Source organism: Haplochromis burtoni, unplaced genomic scaffold (assembly GCF_018398535.1).
Source record: "Haplochromis burtoni strain Fernald_Lab_line unplaced genomic scaffold, NCSU_Asbu1 Contig_70, whole genome shotgun sequence".
Lineage (NCBI taxonomy): Eukaryota > Metazoa > Chordata > Actinopteri > Cichliformes > Cichlidae > Haplochromis > Haplochromis burtoni.
Window position 1 is genome coordinate 1,676,612 of NW_024582431.1, and position 24,679 is coordinate 1,701,290.

Sequence of the window (24,679 nt, forward strand, 5' to 3'; positions counted from 1 at the left end):
GATCCTTCCATCTCCTTAGCAGGACTTCCCATATGTGCAGTGTAAAGATATGTGATTTAAAGACAGACCCTCATTAAAGAGATTTTCTGGGACATATTAGTAAACCCTAATGACTCTGAGCAATCATATCAAACCAGATCAACGTCAATTATTTTCACTATTAGTGTTGTTAATAGCTCAACCCAGTGAGAGTCTAATACAACTGTATTTATACCCGTACCTGACCTTTTTTGACCTTGACTTGGATACATAACTCCAAGCCTAATATCAAATAAGAAGTCTGGTAATACTTTGTCTGTGTAGCCAGAGACGGAAGAAGTTATTCCCCTGTGCCTAAGAGCCTTCTTGTCCTTACTCTATCACGGATACATTAAAACAGTGAACGACAGTGCTGCAAATGCTGACATTTTCCTTTATTACAATGAACACAGACCATCTATTTTTTCTGTGATAATCCCAGTCATTCTGTCTTTTGCCCATACTGTCTTGTTCTCATACTGTCCCCAAATATGGAACAGTGCACTATTGAGTGTAGCACCTAACGAGCACATTGCTTTCTTCTGTTAAGCTGACGTTCGCGAAAATGCCCAGCTGTCTTTTAGACAATTTATTTGCAACTCAGTATTAAATACTTACATAATTATTTAAAACCAAGGTTTTTTTTTACCTGAGTGTCACGGACACTGGTGTGTCACTCGTACCCTTACTGTAAAGACTGACCAGCACACAGCTATAACAGAAATTCTTAGCAGTGTAGCAGATGTTGCAGGATATGAGGAAAGGTTATAGCTGCAGAGGAAGGAAGAGCAAACTGCAACTGTGATTCAATAGGAAATTGTTTCCATTTTTACACTATTGTCTACCATCTGACTGAATGAGATGTGGCTACATTTCGGGTTATCATGTTTAACATGTGATTTCTTGCAGCTGCTCATAGTATTGCAAGCGACTGATTAATTTAAACTTATATTTATGTTGATGAATGATTTTTTCCATTTAACCCTTTAAAACCTGACCTAATTTACCCTTTAAACCAGGGGAAGGCAACTCCAGGCCTCGAGGGCCAGTGTCCTGCAGGTTTTAGATGTGACCTTGATCCAACACATCTGATTTAAATGGCTAAATTGCCTCCTCAACATGTCTTGAAGTTCTCCAGAGGCCTGGTAATGAACTAATCATTTGATTCAGGTGTGTTGACCCAGGGTGAGATCTAAAACCTGCAGGACACCGGCCCTCGAGGCCTGGAGTTGCCCACCCTTGCTAAAAATGTTAACTGTCACCGGTGACGGGTTAGGGTTTAAAGGGTTAACTTTTGATTTACAGCAGCTGTGAAACAACTTATACTCCAACCTGACGTTTAACTGCAAAGCTCACTCTCGCAATCAGCACACAAATAAAAATCGAACCAACAATCCACTTTTAGATAAAGAAGTCTATTTATTATTTGATATACTGTATCATATGCATTTTCATATAATAGTTCTAATACCAGTAAGTCAAAAATAATAGTCATATAGTATTTATATATATAGATATATAGAAAACTAATCCAATAATCTACTTTTTACTTGGACTTGTAAAAAAAAACAACATGGAGAAATGTATAATCTTCTCCCCAGCTTAAATATAGGCGCTTTGAGGGAGCAAAGAAGATAATACAAAAAGAAAAATTACACCTGAACATTGCATCTCATAGAATAAGAACATCTGTCAGCAGCTAGTAATGTTGACCATCTTGGTTTAAGACACAGGAAGAGGATGTGTTTTTTTTCTTTGCTAGAACATCTTTGACATATACAATTTTGTCTTATTTTTACCGTCAGTTGAAATGGCTGAAAGAGTTCTGAATTTCTAGTATAAATGAGAGAGGAGACGATGGTAATCATGTGATCATCTGGATTTGTAGATTGAGAGACAGAGCATTAGATTACACCAGTCTCATTACACATACTGAAGATCACTTCTAACGATGACAGCGGGGGGAGGCAGGAGCAGAAAAAAATGGGAGAGTGTAGGAAAATAAGTTTTTTAACAGCAGGATATAGAAAGGTTTATGTGCTTCTCCACCAGTGATCTGCATTTGTAAACAGAGAGTAGCAGCACATACAGTGCAAAGTCCTTTTCATCTACTCACACCAATCCACAGCCTCTCTCACTTTCTCTCTGGGTGCTCTCCAGGAGGTAGCCATGTCTCGGTTGGCCGGGAGAGATTTCCATTTAGGTGTAGCAGTCATCACAAGTTTTTACCAACTAAACTGATATCATTCAAGAAAAAAAGAAAAAACTCCCACCCCTGTCTGCTCAAACTCTCGATATGTAGAAATGAAAACATGGAGGCAGGCTGTTTAACGGCTGTAGCAAATGGATGAGGCCGTGGACTACAGACCATCCGGAGCTGTGAAAGGTGGCATCCAGGGGTGCTTGTGTCCCTCAAGGCCTGAGATGCAGGAGGGCTGTCTCACTGCAACCCGTCCTCCCTTTGAGAGGCGTGGGTCGCCAAGTTGGGGTCAAGAGGAAGCGTCAAAGCTGCACAGGAAAAGACAGACATGCCATTGCAGTTAACTAAAAACTAAAAGCAGGTCTGAAAACATACATTTTATCAAACTGAGCGACATTTTAGAACAAATAAAAACGAACTGAAACAATGATGTGTGTTTGGGAAAATATCTGAAATCAGTGAGTGTGAGGTCACAGGGGTGACTGTGCTCGCTGTGACTGGGGTATGCTTAGGTTGTGAGACTCTTCATTTCAAGAGTTCTTTTTTTGTAATAGCTTATTATTGAATATCTTAACTTTTTAAATCTTTTTAAACTTTTTAAATCTCAAACACAATAACAGAAACACCTAAGCAAATGTCAAAAACCAACCGGATTGATTTTGGAAGGCATTTTTCATTCCAGACCAATCTGATAAACCTGAGCGCTAAGGGCTAAGTATATATACGCACTGTATACCAGTTTGTTTGGGCAGAAGTGTCTGCAGTGTTTTTGTAGCTTGTCCTAGCTGTTTTGTATCTTATATTTTGGAAGTTCTCAAAATCTTGTAGTTTATTTTGGGGGGAGTTCTTTTTTTCTCCTCGTCTTTCCTCATGTTGTGCATTTTCTGTGGTTTCAGTTCGGGTCACTGCTCGTGTGGTCAACCGGCCAGTGCTACATAGCCTGACCTGTCTCCCCAATGTGATGTTTGTGTATTGTATGTATGGTCGGCAAGGTATCATCTATCTTAATTGCCCCTTGGGGATAAATAAAGTTGTTTTTTTTACATTGACTTTAATATATAAATCCATAAATATTAAAAAAAACAAAAACAAACAGCAAACATAACATCCTTCTTATTCACTGTACTGCAACACATTCATTTGCCTGAGAAGAAGGGATTTTTCAAGTGGTATGGGATAGTGTTTCACTAATCTCAAGCTTGGGCGTTACAGCATGTGTAATTCAAAATCCTATTCAGTGTGCAGGTGACGGAACAGGACATTATTTAAAAATATATATACGGCTTTAAATGATAAATAGGAGCTGTAACAGATATATTGCTATGTTAATTATTTCTATATTTGCAGTTTTCCTTGTTATGTTAGGAAAAACAGATGTTTCGAACAATGATAATGCTGGTTCAGTTCTATCTAAGAGTCCCAGTAAGCCATGACAGTGAGCAAGAATGAACATGACAGAGTTAAATGGAATAAAATCGTCACACATTTTACGCACACTCTTGTTTCCTGTCAATATTTGTTGTGTGGAAAAAGGCCCGATTGCCTGTATTTTGTTGCTGGACAAGTACAGGTCACCAGCTTCTTATTTCCACTGTTTAACCTTGAAGGCAGTCTTTTCTTACAATAGTTTGCAATGTCGACAGTTGTAAATGTGAGTGAGCTTTCAACAAAGGAATTTGAGCCCTGATTCTCAAAGCCATTTATTCTTTGCATGTTCTCAAAAAAAGATGGATAAATAAATAGCTATTAGCTGTTAGTCTGTTGAGGGGAGCGAATGAAAGAGAGAGAGGGGGACAGAGAGCAAGCAAGAGAGAGAGTTTGAGCGAGTAAGATGTTCATCTCTGCAGGTTTTTGTGTTACTTATCAGTGACAGATTCCTTTGTTCCTGCCTGCGTCTGTCTCCACCTCAGTGGAGAGCCAAGGGATGACCAGAAGGCCTGACTGCAGTCCGCATTCTTAGCACATCCTTGTTGCCTTTTCTGAGCTTGCAAATCATCTTCTGACAAAAAGTACACTTTATTCTTTTCTTCACTTGAGTCACGGATGTTTTTGTAGAAGGTGATGGATTGAAAAAAACGAATGCAAAGAAAAAGGACAAACAGTCCTTAATGTGCATGTTAGAGAAGTTCGTGTGTGGGGGAATAAGCACGCATGTGGCTTGTAGTTACAGTTTGTGTGTGTTGGTGTACTAAACAATGACAAAGGTGGCCAAGGGGGGCCCCAACTGTCCTCTAGGGGGAGGTACGTCTTGTCTCGCGGTCATTAAATATTAACACAACCATCTCGGCCTCCCGCTGGGCCTGATTGAAGATGTAGGATGGCATACGGGGACAGAAGAGGGTCACCTCTAACTCTGTAGTCCCACAGCAAACCCACTGTGATTACACCTGGGCTAGATCAAGCATGCCAACACATTACTCATCTGGAGGGAGTGCACCAGACTAAGTCACGGAATGACCCTGCAATGACACAGGATCTGTTGTGATCGGGTTCAGATCCAGATTACCTACTGATTAGCAAGAGAATAAAGTCCAAATAGTTTTGTATGTATTTCAAACACTCCTGACTGAAAGAGTCCATTATTTATTCATGTAAATCCTTCTAATGTAAATCCCTCCATCCGACTAAATAGGTTTCAAGACGCAAGCTAAAGGAAGCAGCACACTGTATGGCAAAATAGAATAATAGGAGCTAATTACAGGATTATGGGCCCTTGTGGAAAGAAGAGACAATGACCTTCATTAGCTGTTCTTCTTCTTTCAGAGATTCTAATTAACGCACACAAAAAAAAGTTTATGAAAAAGAAACAAGGTGGAGAGGGATTCTTACCTGTCCCATAGCTTGACATTTCTACAGTTGTTGGTGCAGCAGCCGGCTGATATCAAAGCTGTGACAAAAAAGGAAGAGGAACGAGACAGAGGAAGAGACTTGAATGTGTTGTTTTGACAAGACTGGATTGTCTCATTAGTCTAATGATTTAGAGTTGATGTCTGTCTGGTTAGACTGCAAAAGCAAGGAAACATGACTAATAAATAAAACATGTTAATGGAGTAGCAGCTTCTGTTATTAGCTAAATTATATGTCGGAAATCAAACTGGGAATGCAGCAAGTTTGTTATTAGAACAGTGGCGCCAATCAGCACATGCCCACCCTGCATAGTGACTGAGCAGAATGAGAGACTCTGGAAAATTTGGCATTTTAGAGAAAAAACACAATCACCTTTTTGCTGCAAGTTCAGAAGACAAAATGCACCTGCGTTATTAGACTTGTTTCAAGGTGAGCGGGCATGATTTGGATTAGTGAGGCAGTCAATCAATTTCCAGCTCAAGTTCACACGAAACAGGTTTGACTGGTGGATTGTACTTCACAACGGAGGCGCACAGTGCACGCTTGACGTCTCTGATTAGACCACATAAGACAAGATCCAAATGAAGTATTATTTGTTGCTGTGACCTACTTAAAGCAGAAGCAGCATGGAGACAGCGCCTTTTGAAATAATATCTTTTCTTAGGTTTTATTTTGTAAACTAAACAAATATGAATCAGACGGTCACTTACTTTTTGTATACTTTATTAATTTCCTGTACTGAAATTACTCTCTGCATTTAACCCATTCACTCAGTGAAGCAGTGGGTAGCTACCAATCCAAACCGAAGGGAGCAGTGTGTAGGGAGGGTACCTTGCTCAGGGGTACCTCAGGGTAGTTGTTCAGTGGATTTGAACCCCCGACCTTCCGATCATGGGGCAAACGCTCTACCTACTGAGCTCTCTCCTCCCTGAAGGGCCTACAAAATCGCCTTTCTCTCCTATAAGATAACATCTAGACTGAGGTGACCTGAAAGGCAAATTCCAAACAGAGGTTTAAGCCTCTTGTGGCTGATTATTTTTTCTTTGTAATGGTTAGATAGATGTGCTAGTTTAGCATATTTTTGCTTACCCCACTGTCAGATCATGCGGGTTGTAGCTCACTTCACTCTCTGCAAGTGAAACTGTTGCACCTTCAAAGGAGAACACGTCATTGCAATCAACTTTGCTCTTCCTAAACACAAGGAAAGCTCTTGACGTCATTTTGAAATCCTTTTCCTGGGTTTCCTGTCATACTTAAATGGCTCTGTGAGAAGTTCTGATCACAACTCGGTAAAGCAGTGCAATAATGTTTTTGCTATAAGCAGACCAAACTTTGCAAAAAAAAAAAATGTTATCCCTCTTTACCTCTTTTGCCCTTCAAAATTCTTTTATCCTTGCTCCCTTGCTTGATATCTCTATCTGTTTCTCTCCTAGCCAGCGGTTTCTTCCTCCCCATGAGTCCATAATCATGTTTTCAGCACATTTCCTCTCCTTGGCGCTCTAACATCTCACATTAAAGATTTATAATGCTCTTGTGACCGCCAAGTTGTGCAAAAGATTCCAGTAGCCACTTTCACTATGTTCCCTGCCCCTTCCCTTAGTGTGGTCATCAGGGAACAAGGCAGGATAACACAGAGATATGAAAACTCCTTTAAAGTGTTGGGTAGATGCAGCAGTGGGCTGGGGGGTATTTTCACTTGGAGGTCAGCATGTGGGGAATGGGACTGATTTCACGGCTAAAGCTCACAAACAGGGTAAAAAAAAAGTACATCATCACATGCACTGTTCTCTACTCACACAGCTAACACAGGTGAAGCCAATATTTACTGTAATTAGACTTTTTCTACACTTGAAAGATGTTACTCTGAACATGGTCTGTGGGCAGTTGCAGAATCCAGGTTTGTATTAATGCTAAAATTTACTTTAGCATATATCTAAGGATGAAAGTCATTAAAGGTCAGCCTTGAATTTTTGTTGTTTATATCAGCCCAAAATTTAATATGCCCTTTATTACTACTTCTACATACAAACACATACTACATATGATTAGTTTCATGTGTTCCTTATTCAAGCCACCTCTGTTCCTGAGCTAAGAGCTTAGGATGCCTAGGATATGTATTTCATGAGTTTCAATGTGGCATGTTCACACTCAGAATGGCTTTGTTACTATAGAACAATTATAAAATCGAATTTTCAGGTTTTTTTTAATGTAAACAATTTGACTATTCTTTATCTAGTCAGGATCAAGAGTGGCAAGGAAAAGCATTAAAAGGCAGTATCGATACACATCTTTACATGACTCTTTCAGGCTGTCATTATAAGCTGGTTATGTTAGCAAATGATATATAGTCACTGTATAAATCTATAATGCCTTGAGGTGTTTGTTGTTGTTATTTGGGGCTAGATAAATAAAATTGAATTCAATTGCATCACGCTATAAAGACAACTAGAAGTGAAGAATATTCCTGGAAAAAACACAGGAGAAACAAAAGTTTTTCGTTCAACCATTCAACCGTGTTAGCTTGAAGTAACTCGATTCAAGCTGCGTAACTCACAGAAACAATTGGCTTGAATGGATTTGCTGTCTCAAGGTCAGCTTTCACACACACAGGTCACAGGATTATAAACTGCTGTCTTGTGATGGTGCAGGTCAGTTTACACACCAGCTGTGTGCCAAAATTCAGAGAATCCCTTTAAAAGAACTTGATTAGCGTCTAATTAAACTTGCTCCTCCTGAATTCTAACCAGCACCTGTGACCTTTTCAAGGAAAGTTACGATGTGAGAAAACATGCAATAAACTTAGGCGGTGTTTGTTTCTGTTATGGGGAAGCCTGATGTTAAAACCAAAATTGGATTTAACCGCATGCGGGAGATGTGTAGAGGGAAGGGGGTTAACAGTGGGTCAAGTATATAGATAATATGATTAGTCTAGAATAATATGGGGGGGAAGCTCTCATAAATTTCGCTTCTGTACACCAAAGCTCAAGTGAAAACCTCCAAATTTCACCTCAAAGAGATCTGCAAGATTGACTTGGGAGAAGCTGCTCCCATACTGAATATAGCCCTTTTCCCTTAGCAACCAGACACCAAATTATTAACTTTATATAACTCATAATCCTGCACTTCATAAAGAAGTTGCAAAACCTTTTAACACTTTGTTAACAAAATAAAGACTCTTTTTTGATGAAAATTGCTTGAAAATTATTCAAGAAGGCTGGCTTTGAGCAATAACAATAAAGGAGCTGCAAAAACAAATCAGAATGACGGTATCTGTATAATTTATCAAAACCGGTAATCAAGTTTTTATTGACATGTGAATCAAGCCAGTAAACACATGAACCTGCTCCCAGGACTACTCATCTCGCAGTCCTCCTTGATCTGTTGCTTTCTATTCATCTCTCTCTCTCCTTCTCTCAATTTACAGAATCAATGCAAGGTAATTTCACGTGGCCATTCCCTCAGATCTTCTAAAAATCTGCCATATAAATTATTCAGGCTGGCTGGGCAGGAAAGCCCGTTGAGATGCATGGTAGATCAGTGACCTTCCGTTTAGCTGGCAGTCAGACAGACAACTAGAGTCAGTCAGTCAGTCAGTGAAGCTATCTGGCAGGAGAGCAGCTTGTTTTAATGTCCCTCAGGCAGCTGAAGTCTGTGCTGTTATGTGCGACTTTGGAGCGTGATGGCAAGCTCAGAATGCATAACATTATGCATGGCCATAATACATACACCAAATGAAAAGAGGAACATGCAGGGTATTTGTGGAGTCAAGTCTGTACTTGGCCATGCCCAGTCTTGTGAGACCAGACTTCAAGCTCGTACCACTTCAGTTCTGCTTGGTCATCCCTGCAGCACTATATAGCAGCAACAACATGCTAATTGGTTACACTTGGTTTCACCAGGCTATCAGAGCCTGTTCTTATCTTTTAAATCAGTAAAATTACACAACGAGAGAACAACACTGAATTTTGTTTTGTTTTGCAGGACTGTTTTGTCACGCTTAAAGACTGTTTTAAATAGTGGTGCAGTGGCTAGTCTCACAGTAAAGGAAAGGTTCTGGTGCCGAGCTGGGACCATTCTGTTTGGAGTTTGCATGTTCTCCCTGCGCCTGTGTGGATTCTTTCCAAGGTATTCCCACAGTTCAAAGACTTGCTTGTTAGGTGAATAGGTGATTGCAAATTTGCCACAGGTTTAGATGTGAGTGTGTGGTTCCCCGTCCTTGTGCTTACCCTGTGACAGACTAGCAGCCTGTCCAAAATGTTCCCCACCTTTGGCCCTATAACAGCTCCAGCCACTCCACAGCCTCCAGCTGGATTACCAATTAAAAAAATGAATGGATGCAACATAGTTTTGAACTTTGCTTTAAATATCTGAATATTACTGCCTGAAAATAATGAATTATGTTATTAGAATTCACACAAAAAAGATTAGCATTAGATGAGAAGATAAATTAGCTTTATTAGAAAAAAAAATCTGCTTACTTACTAGATTTCACAAACAACAACTGAGCTCGTGGTGTGACAGTGTACACCAAAAAGCTTGATTCACCAAGAAATTGTAATTTTTTGTTTCTTTTTGTCTTTTTCAATAAAAGGACATTTGTTTTTATCTACGACAAAGCATGTTTAATACAATAACATACACGTATCATACGTGATTTTTAATGGCATATCAACACCTTACACAGCAAATATTGCCACTGTTTTTCAGCACACAATGTAGGCCTAATGCTAGTTAAATCATGAATTCAATCATTCTATCACAGCAATAAATTCAGCTCTTTGAGCACCTGGAGAAGCTGGCTTTGCAGGTTTGATTGCACTCCTAAAATGGAAGAAGGAGAACTTCTGAAAATCAACACAGCATCTTTGTTCTAAGCAATAAAGCCATGAGAGATATTGCTAAAAACAGTGTGCACTACACGCATCACAGAACGGTACAAACTGGCTCTAACCAGAATAGCAAGAGAATTGGGAGGACATGGTGCACAACTGAGCAAGAGGGCATAAACATCACAGTGTGCACTTTGGAAAACAGAGGCCACACAGGTTCTCAGTAATGGTACCGACAAACTCCGGTCTCAGCATGAACAGTAAAGAAGTGATTCCAGGCTTTCTAGGTAGAGTTTCACATAAAAGATAATACCTGAGACTGGCCATTGCCTGTGCCTTGATATGACTGCCTTCTTTGCAACTTGGCCTGAAATGTCACTAATCAAAGAGAACATGTAATTAGTGATATCAATAATTATTAACTGTCAGTGACAACATTCCTGATCAATTTAATGCTATATTAAAAAAAATACTTACTTTCAACATAAAGTATTTCTTTCAATTTTAGGTGACACTAAACCCAGTAGTAAGTCAGTAACCTACAAATCAGTCACTCGCTACTTTTAGGAGAAGATTTTTCAGTCTAGTGTTATTGGTTGAGATTGTTCTTCTCTATTCTTCTTTTTTAACATATACATTTATCTACTTCTGGCTTTTAGCAATACCTCCCTAATTTAAGCTGCCTTTTTTTACCGCGTTGCTATGATAAATCTGCAATGGCCAACTGAGGCATGAGACCTGTAACAGAGTAAGTGATGGCAGCAGGGAGAAACAGCAAATAACTTCAAGCCTATGTGTCTGCTGCATGGCTCACTGTTCAGCTGAAATAGACCACAGAGACACGAGAGCATGAAACTCGCTGGAATAGAGGTGAATAATTGGCGCCCCTTTGGCTGATCGAGCCTACGAGGGATGTCTGTGTGTGTGTTTGCATTTGTGTGTGCTTTCAGAAAGAAATACATACATCAAATAGACGGTGCATACTCACGAAACAACGTGCAAACACGTGCAAAGACATCGCTTCTTGAATCACAAGCCTGTTCAGTTACGTTGACAGAGCAGTGCTTAAATTATGGCAAAATGTAGTTCAATTGAAGAAATTAACTTTATGAACAAAGGAGACTTCTTTCATGATGGTTTATAGATAGAAACTGTAGCCTCTAATTTTTCTTCTGCCTCTTTTGTCTTCTGTGTTGAAGCTCCACATCGTCTCCTCGAGTTCTACAAGAGCTTGTTGTTGTTCCATGCACTGCTGTAGTGTTTTGCTATGATCCTCAAAAGGCAAATTAAATATTTAAGCAGACATTCACAAGATAAACTGCTGTTGCTCTATTTTAACATGTCACCACCCATCACACCACAGTGCTGATGAATAATATAACAGACCGGGCACAGAGCAGCGTATAGAGGATTGCGATGCGTGTGCCAGTTAGAGGGGTGGGGATGAGAAACAATACTGGTAATTTCATCAGCTCTGAATTAGATATTCAAATATCCCAGAATTCTTTGCGGTTTCACGTGACACAAAGGGTCTGCATTTAAAGGGTCTTGCTTTTCATCTTCCAAAAGCCTTGGGACATCGATGACCCATGCCCTGGGGCTGAAACTTGTTTACACATTTTCAGGCTGTCCCTTCCTTTGCTATTAAAAACAACAATAGTGCTTTTTTTTGCATTTATGTCATATTAAAAGCCCTTTAGATTTAGCTGAAAATAATGCAATGCACTGTAACAATTTGTGCATTTTCTTCAAAACAATATAATGCAATATAGAGCACAGGTAACCATCTGTCAATTTGAGTGTTAAGGATGAGCCAGTATTAAGTCTACGTTAACATCGACGTGTGGATGTGATTTTACATTCTGCTCTTACACCCCCCCCCCATATTCTCACATAGCTCTTCTCACATGAAAAAGTGAAAATAAGATTTTGTTAGCACTTATTAATAAAGGATAAAAAGATGGGCTTAGCGGAATATTAAGAGATCGAAATAAGGATGTTTCTACTGGGAAACTCATCATTGTGTTATCATTTCAGGTCACTATTGACCATCAATTGTCATTTAAAGCAACCCGAGAAATTCTGTGTACTAGATGCTTTATTTGCAGCTCAAGTTCTCACAAAGCCAGGTAATTAAATGATTAAATGTACCTTTTAGTATAACTGTAAAGGAAATGAGCCAGTCAGTCTGGAGCAGTGGGGGGTCGGGGTAATAAAATTGATTTAAATATCTCGGAGAGGAAATCTCACAGACCAAAAGACATCGCTGAAAGAGAACTAGTAAGAGATAACGGCATAAATATAATGACAGTGGTGCCAATCATTTCATGGTCTAACATAATGTAAAGTAATGGAAGCTCCACACGTGCCTTATTGTAAATCAGGAAAACCATTACCTCAAACACACAAAATGGGCATTAGATAATTTATGCCCCAGGAAGTAGATAACTGCATCCTTTCAACATGCTATATTCCTGATAAGTTATCTCATTTTTAACAGACAGCTGAGCTATAAAAGCCATCACTCCGATAGGAGCAGCAGCGTGCTATGACCAATGACAATGCACAACAACTGACATAAACCACAGACAAGCTATATGAGCCCTACACAAGACTTTGAGCCCTTATAAAGAATTAATAATACGTTGTTTCTCTTGAAGATTAAAAGTTGAATTCACAAACATAAAATTTAAGTTGTGTAATGGAACACAATCAGGGGCTTTAAAAACGGAGGCATACTTTGTCGGGCATGACCAGTGATAATGACAGATGAACCAAAACAGAGGTTTATATTTTGATTACGCAACAACCAACATAAATGTGGCTTTTTGCAATGAAGACAGGATTCCTCACTGCTGTTACAGCTTGATTCTGAGATGATGTTAAATCATCTCAGAATATTTCTGTGTTTTAAAGGGGGGACCAAAGAATTTTAATTTGATTTAACTACTTGTAGTTTTTAAGGCAGCCAATTTTGTTTAAAGTAAAAAAATGGAACTTTTGTTCGTGTTTTTTTTGGGGGGGAAGAAGTTAAAAAATCTATTTAACTGATCAAATAAGCATTTAAAAGCAGGCTAAAACAATTGAAGACAGGTTCAAATCATTTAAAACAAATAATTAATAAGCAACATGACAGATATTTTTAATAGAAATGTGAAATTGTCACATGTTACTTTCAGAAAGAAAGTAAAAGCATTTTGTCTGACTTTGCACCCCTGACTTGCTGATTAATATTACACTGCTACACTTTTAACATTGTCCAGAAATATGTGACCACATTAGCCAGTTTTGCAAAAACCACAGATTTGCTGCCAGCGAACATGAAGGTAAATTAACCTTAATTTAATATGTAATTTATGTGATCACTAAGCTAATGCTCACAAAATGTATGCAAATGTACCAAGCCCTCTTCTCGCAGCCTCACCTGCATACTTCCCATGCTTCACTTAGGTCTATCTGTCCAGCTTCACTTTCCTCCTTGTCTCGCACCTCATTGCCTGATACCCTCAGACTGACAGCTCTCAGAATGGCACACAGCTAGAATTGAAGTAAATGTAACAGTAGCAAAATGTGGTTACTGCTGGTGACTCTGGGACTGTGAGAAATTCCCTCAGGCCCACTCTTGCCCTCATACATGGCAGCCACTCAACTTTCAGTTAATTACCTGGCCTAGCAAGCTAATTTCCTCTCAGCTCAGTGGGCTGTTCCCCACTGGCATGGCGTAAGAGGACAAAGACTGCTCTCCATTCCACTGGGTTTGCATGTCTACCGGATGAGTGGGGCTACTGTGCAACATTTGTCACATACCTCTGGGGTTTGGGCCGGAGCAACGCTAGTATGCGCCAAGCAGCCTCCTTCATAACTCAAAGAGCCACTTACGAGCTGCTGCGGGGGAAATGTTTAGGAGAATCCTAGAATAGTTAAATGCCCGACATAATCAAAAATTCTGAGTTATCTTCTTATGGGTTTTTTCTTTATGAACCCATAATCATGATATCAGTCACGCCACAGTGTATGACAATGTGATTCTATGCATGGAAAGACGTTTGATTATGTGCTCTTCTCTTCTCTTCTAAATCTGCAGCACAAAATCATCCTCCTTTCCTTTCTCTAATTTATAATTTAGTCTGCTGAAAACAATTTTTGTTTTTATGTTAGACACATTTTACACCCCATTTCCCATTGACATTACCACTGTCATGAGTATTTGTGTGGATCTGGCATTGTCTGAGACTTGCAGAGGCAATATACGGCTTTTTGCTGCATCCAGGAGGAGGAGGCTTTAAACTGACAAAGCTTAGAGCAGCTTGATTAAAAATGACAATGATATGCACCAGTGGAAGATAAACAAAATGCCTAATCATGCACTCCTGGGTTAATAGCTGCTCTGATGGCCTATAGGCAAGGGTGTTTGGGATAATTGGTCTCAGATGTGATTATAAATTCAAAGGCCATGATAACATTTAAAAGTAACATTTTCCCCTCTGCAGATGAAGTCATCCACCTTGAGAATTGAATGTCTCTGATGGCCTTAACTCGAAAGCATCTTTGAAATTTTAACCAATTTTTTAATGATAGAAGACATCAATAAGGGAATGCCTACTCAACTTGTAAATTAAACATTCATCTCTTATTTGCAGAAAGATCCAATGCCATGGGATTTTAAAATGAGTTATAGACTGTAAAACAAAAAACTGCTAGAATAAGAATTAGTTGGTCTTCGCGGCATTTGTCGTGTAAGCAAGTTCAAGAAGTTCTGAAAGGTAACGCTGGAATGGCAGGGCAGATGAGACTGTCTGGTTATAATATTATTCCATTTGACTTACACCAGCCTAATGCTCCCCTAAATCCTTTCATACCAAGCAGCTGTGACAAACATTTGAGTTTCCCCAGGCCGCTTAGACTGCGAGACTTGACAAATTTTCAAGGGATGCTTTCCATCCATCGCCTTGGCAGACAAGCAAGGAAGAAGAGGATAGAGTGGAGCAAGAGGAACAAAAAAAGATGTATTATAGAGAGGAAGACAGAACGAGGGAGAGAAGGAGGGGAAGAAAACAGCCAGTAATCCACTCAAATACTTCCTCAACCCTCTTTCCTTAGCTCAGTCTGGCAAACACCACATCCTCCCGAAACAGGGCTTTGTAATCAGAGTTTTCTCTCTTTGCGACAGCTGGTTGTTCACACTGGCAGCCAATTAGGATGGTGAGAGAGAGAGAGTGAGAGTGAGAAAGAGAGAGAGAGAGACTAGCTTTTCAACGACACTGGCGAGGGAGAACATTATCTGAGACCACAGCTTCAGTGATGATTTCCTGTTGCACTGACAGGCAGCAGCACTTCTAAGCAGCAGCCAGAGGAGCTGGACAGTCTGAACTAATGCCACAATTATAGAGATTAACAGATGGAATGAAAGAGTGGATTGGTCTTTGCTAATTCGATCACATGCTCGAGAATGGAAGACCAGAGCGTGTCAGTTCCTCTTGAGTATATAAAAAAGAAAAATAAGAGAGGTTTATAGCGAGAGATTTTATAAAATAGCCACAAGCCTGAAGTAGGATAGAAAAATGTGTTTAGTTGATTTTTTTTTAAATGTAATCACAAGGTAAAGGTTTGAGCAACACTTGCAGAATACAAAACAACTTTAGGGTTTGACAGAATTATTTCAGTTTGTGGCATTCATCAAGTTATTTGTAAAAAAAATATTATAGACCTCATTGGTCAATTTGTATGCCATTGGATGGTCATGTGGTTCACGGATAGTAATTCTCACTAGAAATGTGGAGTACCAACACGTTCTCACTCCCAAAGTGTAACATTTTACTCTAGGTGACAAATCGTCAATATGTTACGCTTCCGGGTACCCAACACGTCCCTAGATTACAAGATCGGGCAAATGAGAAAACCGTTTGGAATGAATCTACACATGTATGTTTGTTTTACTTAAATCGCTTTGGAAAACACTATCTAACATCATTAAAGTGCTGGTTAAGGTTAGGGATGGAATACATGGCTGGAATGTGTATTACCACAGGAGCCTTATTCTACTGGATTTCGTCCATAACCCGGTGCGTAGCATAAGAACGCGGACGGTCACCTTTCACGTTCCTCAGGAACACCGCGGGACTTGACAAATCATCATTATATTACGTCTCGGGAGTGTGAACGGGCTGGGAGTACCCAAGAGAAATCCTAAATGGAACATTATTTGATACCTAAATAAGAAAACATGTAAAGGTATGTAGTTGTGTGCCATAAATCTGTTCTATGTTTCTTCAATTAAAAAAAATTACAACACTAAACTATAGGTGCTGGAATAAACTGTGTATGTACTCTAACTTAGGGTAATGTTGAGCTGATGTCTTGCTAATTAGCTAAATCCAAGACTTTAAAAGATATCATCTGAGCTCTTTCCATTTTCTTTGAGAGAATGAATAAGTTGCTGTTTATTATTTTATGGTTGTTTCATGGGGTTTTATTAGAAAATGCTTTCTTCAGCATTTCTACTGTGCATTATTTTTCCCCACTGTGTGGGGGGTGGATGTTACTATATTAGAGTTTCAGCTAACTTTAGCGACTCTTTAGTACAAATTTTATGCTCCACCAAACCCATTACCTGCCATAACATTATATTTGTCAGACTAATGGGTTAGACTTTCTATTATATATAAACAATAAAACACCAAAATATTACACCTATATGCTGTTTCTTATTCGAGTGTAAGCAAATCATCCAAACAGGAATTATATTTTGCTGACATTCAAATTAAATGCATGCACTATAACGCTATAGCCTAGCAGAAAAATGTAGCTTTATTGATATTTGGAAGGCTAATATGGGTTTACTAATATTCTGTCTAAACTGATATCAAATATTACATGAGAGCCTCATATATCTGTGGTTTAGCCATTATGTAGCACTAGCTTGCATTACAATGCTAGACATTATACTGTATCTTTATTTTGATCTGTCACCTGAGAAGGCTCATGTTGCGCGTGTATCACATCAAACTGAGCTATTTCATTAAAACAACTAAGAATAAAGTAGCAGTCACTGGCTAAAAAAAGCATGGCTTTGTCTTTATCACAAACACACACTTTTCAAGCAAAGTACAAATACAGTACACAGAGTGCCACACATCTGCAGTACTGTATGTACTGTAAGAAAATAGAGCAAAGGTTTCCCCACACACTGCACCATCTTTTCTTTTCTCATGCAGCCTATTTTTCTCCTCCTGATCATCTGAGCAGCTTAAGCTAATATGCAGAACATGTGATTGCTAAAGCAGAAAACATGATTAAGTCTTTCCTCTTTTTTTGAAGAAGACCCTCTGCAGTGCAGAGATCCTGTAGGCTTAGTGAACATTCATCCCTGCTGTCTGGGTCAGGAGACTGTAGTGTTCATGGCTGATTAGTATCAGAGAGGGATTTTATCACGAGGCAGATATTTGTGCTATGAGTCACAATTGATCTTTTGCTGTTACCGATTATTTGTAAAGCTCCTCATCGCATACAAAGTCAAACGGCCTTTAATTTTTACTGCAATTTAATATTTGCAAGCCAATAATTACTGCTGCTTTAACCTCGTGGGACCTGGCGTCCACATATGTGGACATCACATTTTGGGTTATTTAGACCAAAATACTGAATTTTGCTCTACAAAGGCCTGATATCCACTTATGAGGACATTATACTGCTACTGTTCTATCAAAATGTAAAACGAATATGCTCATATGTGGTTCTTACTTTTCTTAAAAACAAAAATAAGGTTAAAAAAAATCTGGTAATTCTTTGTTTTTACATTCATCGGGCCCCAGTGAGACCAAATATCAAAGAGAAATTAAAAATGCATGCTATGGAAGAGTTCGGGTCTTAGGAGGTTAAAGCTTATAGTGCCATGCACTGATTTTATTTGTAATTTCTTGTAATGCCCTTTTTATATATAAATGAGTCAATATACTTTTGGATATATGTCATCAAGATGAGAAAATAAGATAATGGTTATTTTCTTCAAGCAGAAACTCGGAGTTGAACCAAAGTAAAAGCACGAGTACTTTCATTTTGTTGGTATTCCTTCCTCCTGACTGTAACAATGAGAGAATAAGCTATGTGTGATAAGCTTCCTGAAAGATGTTGCAGCAGATTGTATTAAAAGGCTACAGAGGTCAGAGTGTTGTTTTGCTTTCTTCGTGGATTTTGTCAGGAATTTAAATGGCCTGAGCTTCGCTACTGTTGAGTTTTACATCAATATGAGTCGTTCATTTGTCAGAAAATAAACCCTCATCGCTACACTGACCCTGGGACACTTTAGCACATCCACCCAAATCACACAAACATACACACACACACACACACACACACACACAAGCATAAATGCAAGATCATAAAAAATGAAATAATGCTGTGCAAAGGGCTTAGAGGATAATCCAAGCGAGTGGAGTGTACTACATCGTAACAGGAATTAAATTTCCTCTTCATCCAAAAAAGGACATGGCAGCAAGGTTAGGTCAGTGTATGACACAAAGGGATATCGCAACAAATCTGCTCTCTTTACGTTTCCTACCCCACACATCTTTTTTTCTGTATCTACTCATCTTTCTTGTCTTTTTCATTCTCCTTCAGTTGTATTAGTTTAAGTGGCATTTTAGTGTATCCTAATCCGCCAGCATCAGATGGGTGATATTTTTGTGTTAACTTCAGAAAAAGCATCATCCTGTGGCAACGTGTTGATTGCATGTCTCTATCGAAGTGTAAATATCCTATAGTGACACTTAAAGTTAGTTCCCTTGTCAGGTTAGTGGAGGCATGGAGGCATGGAGGCCCTGTAGCGACATGTTCATGATGGAGATAAACATCAATTGCGACAGATGACAAACTATGATATACCAATATGACTTCACACAAGGCACACACATGCTCAACCGCTGTCATACACAGGCCTAATGAAGTCTTTACGGCCCTGGTTAACGGCTATTTGGTGCATGCATTTCACTCCGAGCTAAGTTCACAACAGTTATGCCACAGTTGGCAAACTACCAGGCCCTGTGCACTCACAACATTTTCCAGTTAAGGATTTGTGAGGCATTAATGTGGCGTGGCTTTTGCAGACATCATATGGGTTTCAGGTTACATCAAGATTGAAATCTCTCATAGAGCTACAGTTTGCGCTGAGCCTTAAAATAGAAACAGAATTATGATCCAAATCAAAGTTGTGTGTGTCTTTATAATAATCCAGCGCAATCCATAGAGATTGCAAAATGACTAAAGAGAGCATGCTTGATACTGTACAGTAGTTTCTGAGGTCACCATGGCTCTACTGTGGATCTTAAAATGCATTCACTGGCCATTTAGTGCTTTAATTTCAGGTGTCTCTGGAGGCAGACATTGTTAGTGTTACGCTGGGTTTTACAGATAATCAGTGCCACAAAAAGTTAAAAGCCACATGCAAACTGCACACAGGAATGCCTCGGCCAGATTACGTCGAACTCAGGACCTTCTTGCTGTGGGGCAACAGTGCTAACCACCGTGCCACCATGCTGCCCTCATGACACCAATAGGTCACTTGTCAGATTTTATTTTATGTATACTTTATTGATCCCCGTGGGGAAATTCCTCTCTGGATTTAACCCATTCACTCTGTGAAGCAGTGGGCAGCCACTGGGCACCAGGGGAGCAGTGTGTAGGGATGGTACTTTGCTCAGGGGTACCTCAGGGTAGCCATTCAGTGGATTTAAACCCCCGGCCTTCCGATCACCACTCTACTTACTAAGCTATCCCTGCCCACAAAACTGCTCAAAAGCAACCGAATGTTGTGACTTGTAAACTGAGGTTCATATATAAAGATCTGTGTACTACCTCTTTGAAGTTGTAAAGTTTTTAAGTGCATATTGTTAGGTAAACATATAATAATCCAATTGGCATAAATGACTCATCATTTGGTAACAAAAACAGTTAAAATCCTCGCTATAAAAGTTGAGTTTGCTCTGTGCAAATTGTTTCTGTTTCTCTTGTAATTTCAAGCTTATATTGCAAAGTCAGGTAGATATTTCACCTTGAGGAATTTGTCCTTTAGCATCTGAGAGCTCTGTGCCACTCAGCACTTTTTCCCCCGGACTCCAGAAATCATTATCAGCCACTGTGGGGTATTTAAACAGCAGCCAAGTTGGTACTTTGATTTTTCGTCCTCCTCATCATCCTTAGCTCCCCACGATCTCTCAGAGATGGATGCGAATGGAGCAAAGATTTAGAGGTAATTCATCATTTAATAGGTTTATTCATCATTGTGTGGCAACAGTTGCAATGCTACAACTCAAATTTGTGCGTGGATCATTCGAGCTGGAAAGATTCATATAACGCCTGTGTTTTTTCTCAGTTTGTCCTGAGTCAGCCCACATTTCTCTTGAAATGAAAAAAAAAAAATCAATAATGCTGTAAATTTTGCAGCAGTCAGAATAAGCATGAGTATCTCAGTTTTCTCAATCAAACAAGTGCATTCCAATTCCAAACTAACCTGTAAATCTCATTTTAGAAAATGTCTGCGTTTACAGAGAAAAAAACACCTCTATGCTATAACAAACTGTAACACTAAACCCTGAAATGCTACACTTTTCATCCTTAAGTATGTCTGGGCACATGGCTGTATATTTGTATATCTATATATGTTGAGATATTTATTTGATTACAATATTTCACACTATTCAACCTTCACCATCTGTATAGGAAGCATCTCAATATGCCCCCCAAAAGTAGCACTGATAGTATATAAATTTAATGGTAATAAATCTTAAGTATAAAACAGAAGAAACTGGTAAATATTAAAACAAATTTTCTGCAATATCAACAAATAGTCTGATACAGAAAAAATTAAGAGTTTTGACTCTATTTAGCCTAAATTCCTTTTTGACTTATACGTAGCTTGGCCGAAGTTTCAAATAATTAGGTCACTGTATGTACAAGTAATCCCTGTGAGCTAAAAGCTTCAGGCTTCAGGCTGTTTTAAATGCTTGAGAGGGAATATCCTTAATATGGCCATCCTGGGCACTCAGCTGTGAAGAGATGAGTTTGTTATCCAAACTTTCTCTTTATGAGAGGCAACAATTATGAGAAAGTTGGCTCAAAGCTAAGTTGACCTTAAGGGAAGATAATGACAAAAAACAGCTAATTTCATATGGAGTAGAGAGAAGCATCAAGGCCCAGTATGAGGTAAATAGGTATTATTTTCAATGTTAAATCATGCAAAGCAATTAGAGAGAATAAAAGTATGGGGTTTTGGAGCTCCAGAGTCTTCAGAGTATGGACATTGATTTAGTAACTTAGTGACTAAGGTGTGGAAAACATGTAAACACTTGAATATATATTAGCCTTTATATATGCTCATAATAAGTGCAATAAGTAAGACGGTATGTTTGGCAGTTCAACTTATTTTGATAAAGTGTCTCCTTCTGATGAACCTGCCACTCATTCAGGTGTATAATTCAGTTTATTTCAGCTTGCTATATGTTTTATGTTTAAAAGACAAGCAAGGGCAACATCATCCACTTGACTTTAAGGGGGTGTGTGCATGGAAAAACTAGGTGTTAAATAGAAGGTCAGTATATATGATCACATCACAAGGCACAAATAAACCTACCATTCATGCCATTATAGATGCTCCGATGATGTGGTGACAGCTCGTCTCCAGCCGGCCTCCTCTGCCCTTCTCTCACTGGGCTGCCAAACTTCACATGGTCAGGGCTCATGCTGTACTGGTGCCTGTGAGTTTCCGGGCTGCCCCCCTGGATGAAACAGCCCTTTTCATGGTGCTCTCCAGTCCCCAAATGTGCCTGCCGGGGCTCTGGGCTTCCGCATCCTGTACTACTGATGCTGCTCCTGTTGTGCCGCTGATAGAGCTCCCCGGTGCCTCCCTGACCTAGGAAGTGCTGCCTCTGGCCCAGGACGAGGTCAGAGCTGTGGTGCTTGGGGTGCTGCTCCGGACTTCGGTGGCCCACGTTCCTTCCATATTTTTCGGGACTAAGGCCCCGCATGACCCGACTATGGTCAGGCACAGATATAGAGCCGCAGCGGGGCCGGCAGAGCTGAGGGAGGGTGTATGGGTACTCCAGGCTTGTACTCCGATGGCGCCCAGCTGGGTGATCAGGACTGGACACCTCCCTGTCTCCTCCAATTACACCTCCTATTCCACTGATGCTGCTACACCTGGGTTTATGCAGAAGCTCAGGGCTTCCTTTTTCCCCACCACTGCCAACCCCACCCACTCCTGCAGCCAGGTGAGGCTGTTTATGGTGAAGGTGATCAGAGCTGTCAGCACTCCCTGCACTGGAAGTGCTGCTTCCATCCCCTACGTCTCTCATTAGCAACCCCTGGCCAGGCACTAGCAGCAAGCTATTCTGGCTGTCTATGGAGTTACGGCACCCTCCCATTCCCACACTGCCTCCACCTCCACTTCCTCCAATGCCACCTCCACCACCTACTACCCCCTTTTCTTCATCCAGTAGAAGACAGAGCTCCTTCAGCTCCAGGTTCTCCCGGATTACCTCTTCTTGTCGAAGCTCTAGCTCCTTGAGTTTCTGGAGGTAGAGGGTCACCTCTTTACGCATTATGCTGGCACTGTAACGTCCGAGACGTTGCCACTCTCTGGACACACGCTTTCCTTTTTGACGATCATCATCTAAGAAGCAGCACAAGTCCCGCAGCTCACGATTGTCCTCCTGCAGCTTCTGGTTAATGTCCTGTGAAAGCAAGAAGAGAAATAATAGAAATTTAGAAATTAGAAAAGAGCGACACACAGTTTACGTGTATGAACCAGAAAGCCTGAGGAAAAAAAATGCTCCTTAAGGAACACAAATTAGTTTTTGAAATGTTGCAAAACAAAGTCATTTTTCATGGGTTACTTAACTTCGACTAAATCACTCAAGCCATTGTGCAATTTGAATACATTTCACTGCTCTTTCAGATAGCAATCAAATGGTGTATGCAATCATAATGAAATTAAATCCTAATCCTACGTCCTTTCCCATAAATGCAGTGACTCACTGTGTACCATGTGAAATACATAATGTAAATTAGAATCATCTGGAGGACAGGAAAAGGCCACACAGAAATGAGGCAAGGTCATAAACATTTCATACTAAGCAACATTTACTTAAGGATTCTTTCTTCACCTCCAAGAGACCTCCTTCTTTTCTCCTCTTCTGTAACAACTTAACTCTCCGCTATCCTCCATCTCCTACTTACTCCCCCTTTTGTACCCTCCAGCTCTTTCCTGTGTAATTAGGCTGCTTGGATGGGTGGAGAGGTGACGAGGTCTCCAAGAAAAGCAAATGATCCCAATGTGCTTCAGCTGAGACAACCCCAGGCTGATTCTCAGAATTTAACTGTAAACACTGTGGACACTGTGCAATAATTATTTTATTAGAAAATGAAGGCACTGGGTAAAGGTTACTGAAATGGAGAAAGCCTGCATACAGTTTCAGAGCATCTGCCACTCGATTCTCTGTTCCACTTGCTGTAGATTTATGTGAAGGAATTTTTTTAGGAATCTAAAGTATGCGAAGACAAGATCAGATTTGAGCACTGCATGAACAAATCCACTGATTTATTGACGGACATTACTGTTAGAAGAAAGCATTTTTAAGTGAAACCTACTGGTCATTGCTCTATCTGAGTGGAAAGGGCACAGCTTGGTATTGATTTTGCTAACAAGCACAAACATCCCTTCCCTTTTTAGTTCACTTTAAAAGCCCGTATTTCCCACCTCAAAAAAGTTAAAATGGAAACTAGAGGCTTTTATTAGCTCCTGCATGTGCAAAACTGCACATATACTTTACATCCATCTAAACCCAAATTATCGCATATGACCCATGAAATGGCACACTGAACTTCAGATATACCATCTATTCTCACACCATGTTTGCAGAGGCGCTCTCTAAACAGCAGAGCATTGCTCCTGCTATGCGCGTTCTCAGGTGTGCTCCAAGCCTATGATCTCATCCTTCACCGATGCGCGCCCCCTCACCTTCAGCCCCCTGATTTCGTTTAAGTGCAGCTGGAGGCTACGATTGACCTCCCGGATGAGATTCCCGTGGTCCAGAATCACGCTCATCTTGTCGGCCTCAGACCGCCTGAGTCGGCGCACCAGATCCTCCTTGGTCCACTTGAGCAGTTCCTCGTCAGTCAGACCGGAGATGTCCTCTGCTGGACTTTCAGTCTTCGCTATCGAGAGCTGAAGCCCAGGCTGGGGCGGTGGAGTCGCTTTCTCCATTGGCACAGCTCCTCCGGTACCGACAAAGAGCAGAAAATACTTAGAGGCTCGCTGGCAACCTCTGCTCGCATCCGCTCCCCGGTCGACTTAGGGTGGAAACGGTTACGGATTGTAAATCAGTCGCATAGTTTGGCCTTTTCTGTTGCTCCCCACTCTTCCACTCTCTTCCTAGAGCAACAGCTGACGATGCCGGCTGGGCGCGATACAGCGGAGAAGATGCTCTACTATCACTGCAACATCCTCACAGCCGAAATGGACTCTGTGCGCAGCCGATATGCATTAGAATCCAGATTCTGTCGGTCAGGTGGTCAAAGTGAGAAAAGCTTCGGTTTACACACACACCTGCCGCATCTAGGCTCAGCACACTGTGAGAAAGAGGAGATAGTCCGCTGTGCACAGCAGAAACACAGGGAGAGGAAACAGCTCTCCCCTTTCTCTCCCCCTCCCTCTTTCTCTCCAGGTCTCTCCCTCCGGGGGCTTGAGCCTCACCGAAATCATAGTTTGGTTGCAGCGCCACCTAACGTTCAAAAT

At 40.3% G+C, this 24,679-nt stretch overlaps 1 protein-coding gene across 2 annotated transcripts; it reads right to left on the minus strand.

The window, feature by feature from the left end:
• Positions 1-1,414: 1,414 nt before the first annotated feature.
• ccdc85al (coiled-coil domain containing 85A, like) lies at positions 1,415-24,619 on the minus strand. Of its 2 annotated transcripts, none has more exons than XM_005924978.2 (4): positions 23,903-24,616; positions 21,518-22,616; positions 5,048-5,105; positions 1,415-2,526 (listed from the first exon to the last, which is right to left on the minus strand). In XM_005924978.2, exons 1-4 carry the CDS (start codon positions 24,146-24,148, stop codon positions 2,508-2,510), a joined length of 1,422 nt encoding a protein of 473 aa, XP_005925040.1. In that variant the 5' UTR covers positions 24,149-24,616; the 3' UTR covers positions 1,415-2,507. The 2 variants fall into 2 exon arrangements, with proteins under 2 accessions (XP_005925040.1, XP_042077546.1); XM_042221612.1 differs by lacking the exon at positions 1,415-2,526 and adding an exon at positions 3,276-4,249 and having other exon boundaries at positions 23,903-24,619.
• Between the last annotated feature and the right edge of the window lie 60 nt (positions 24,620-24,679).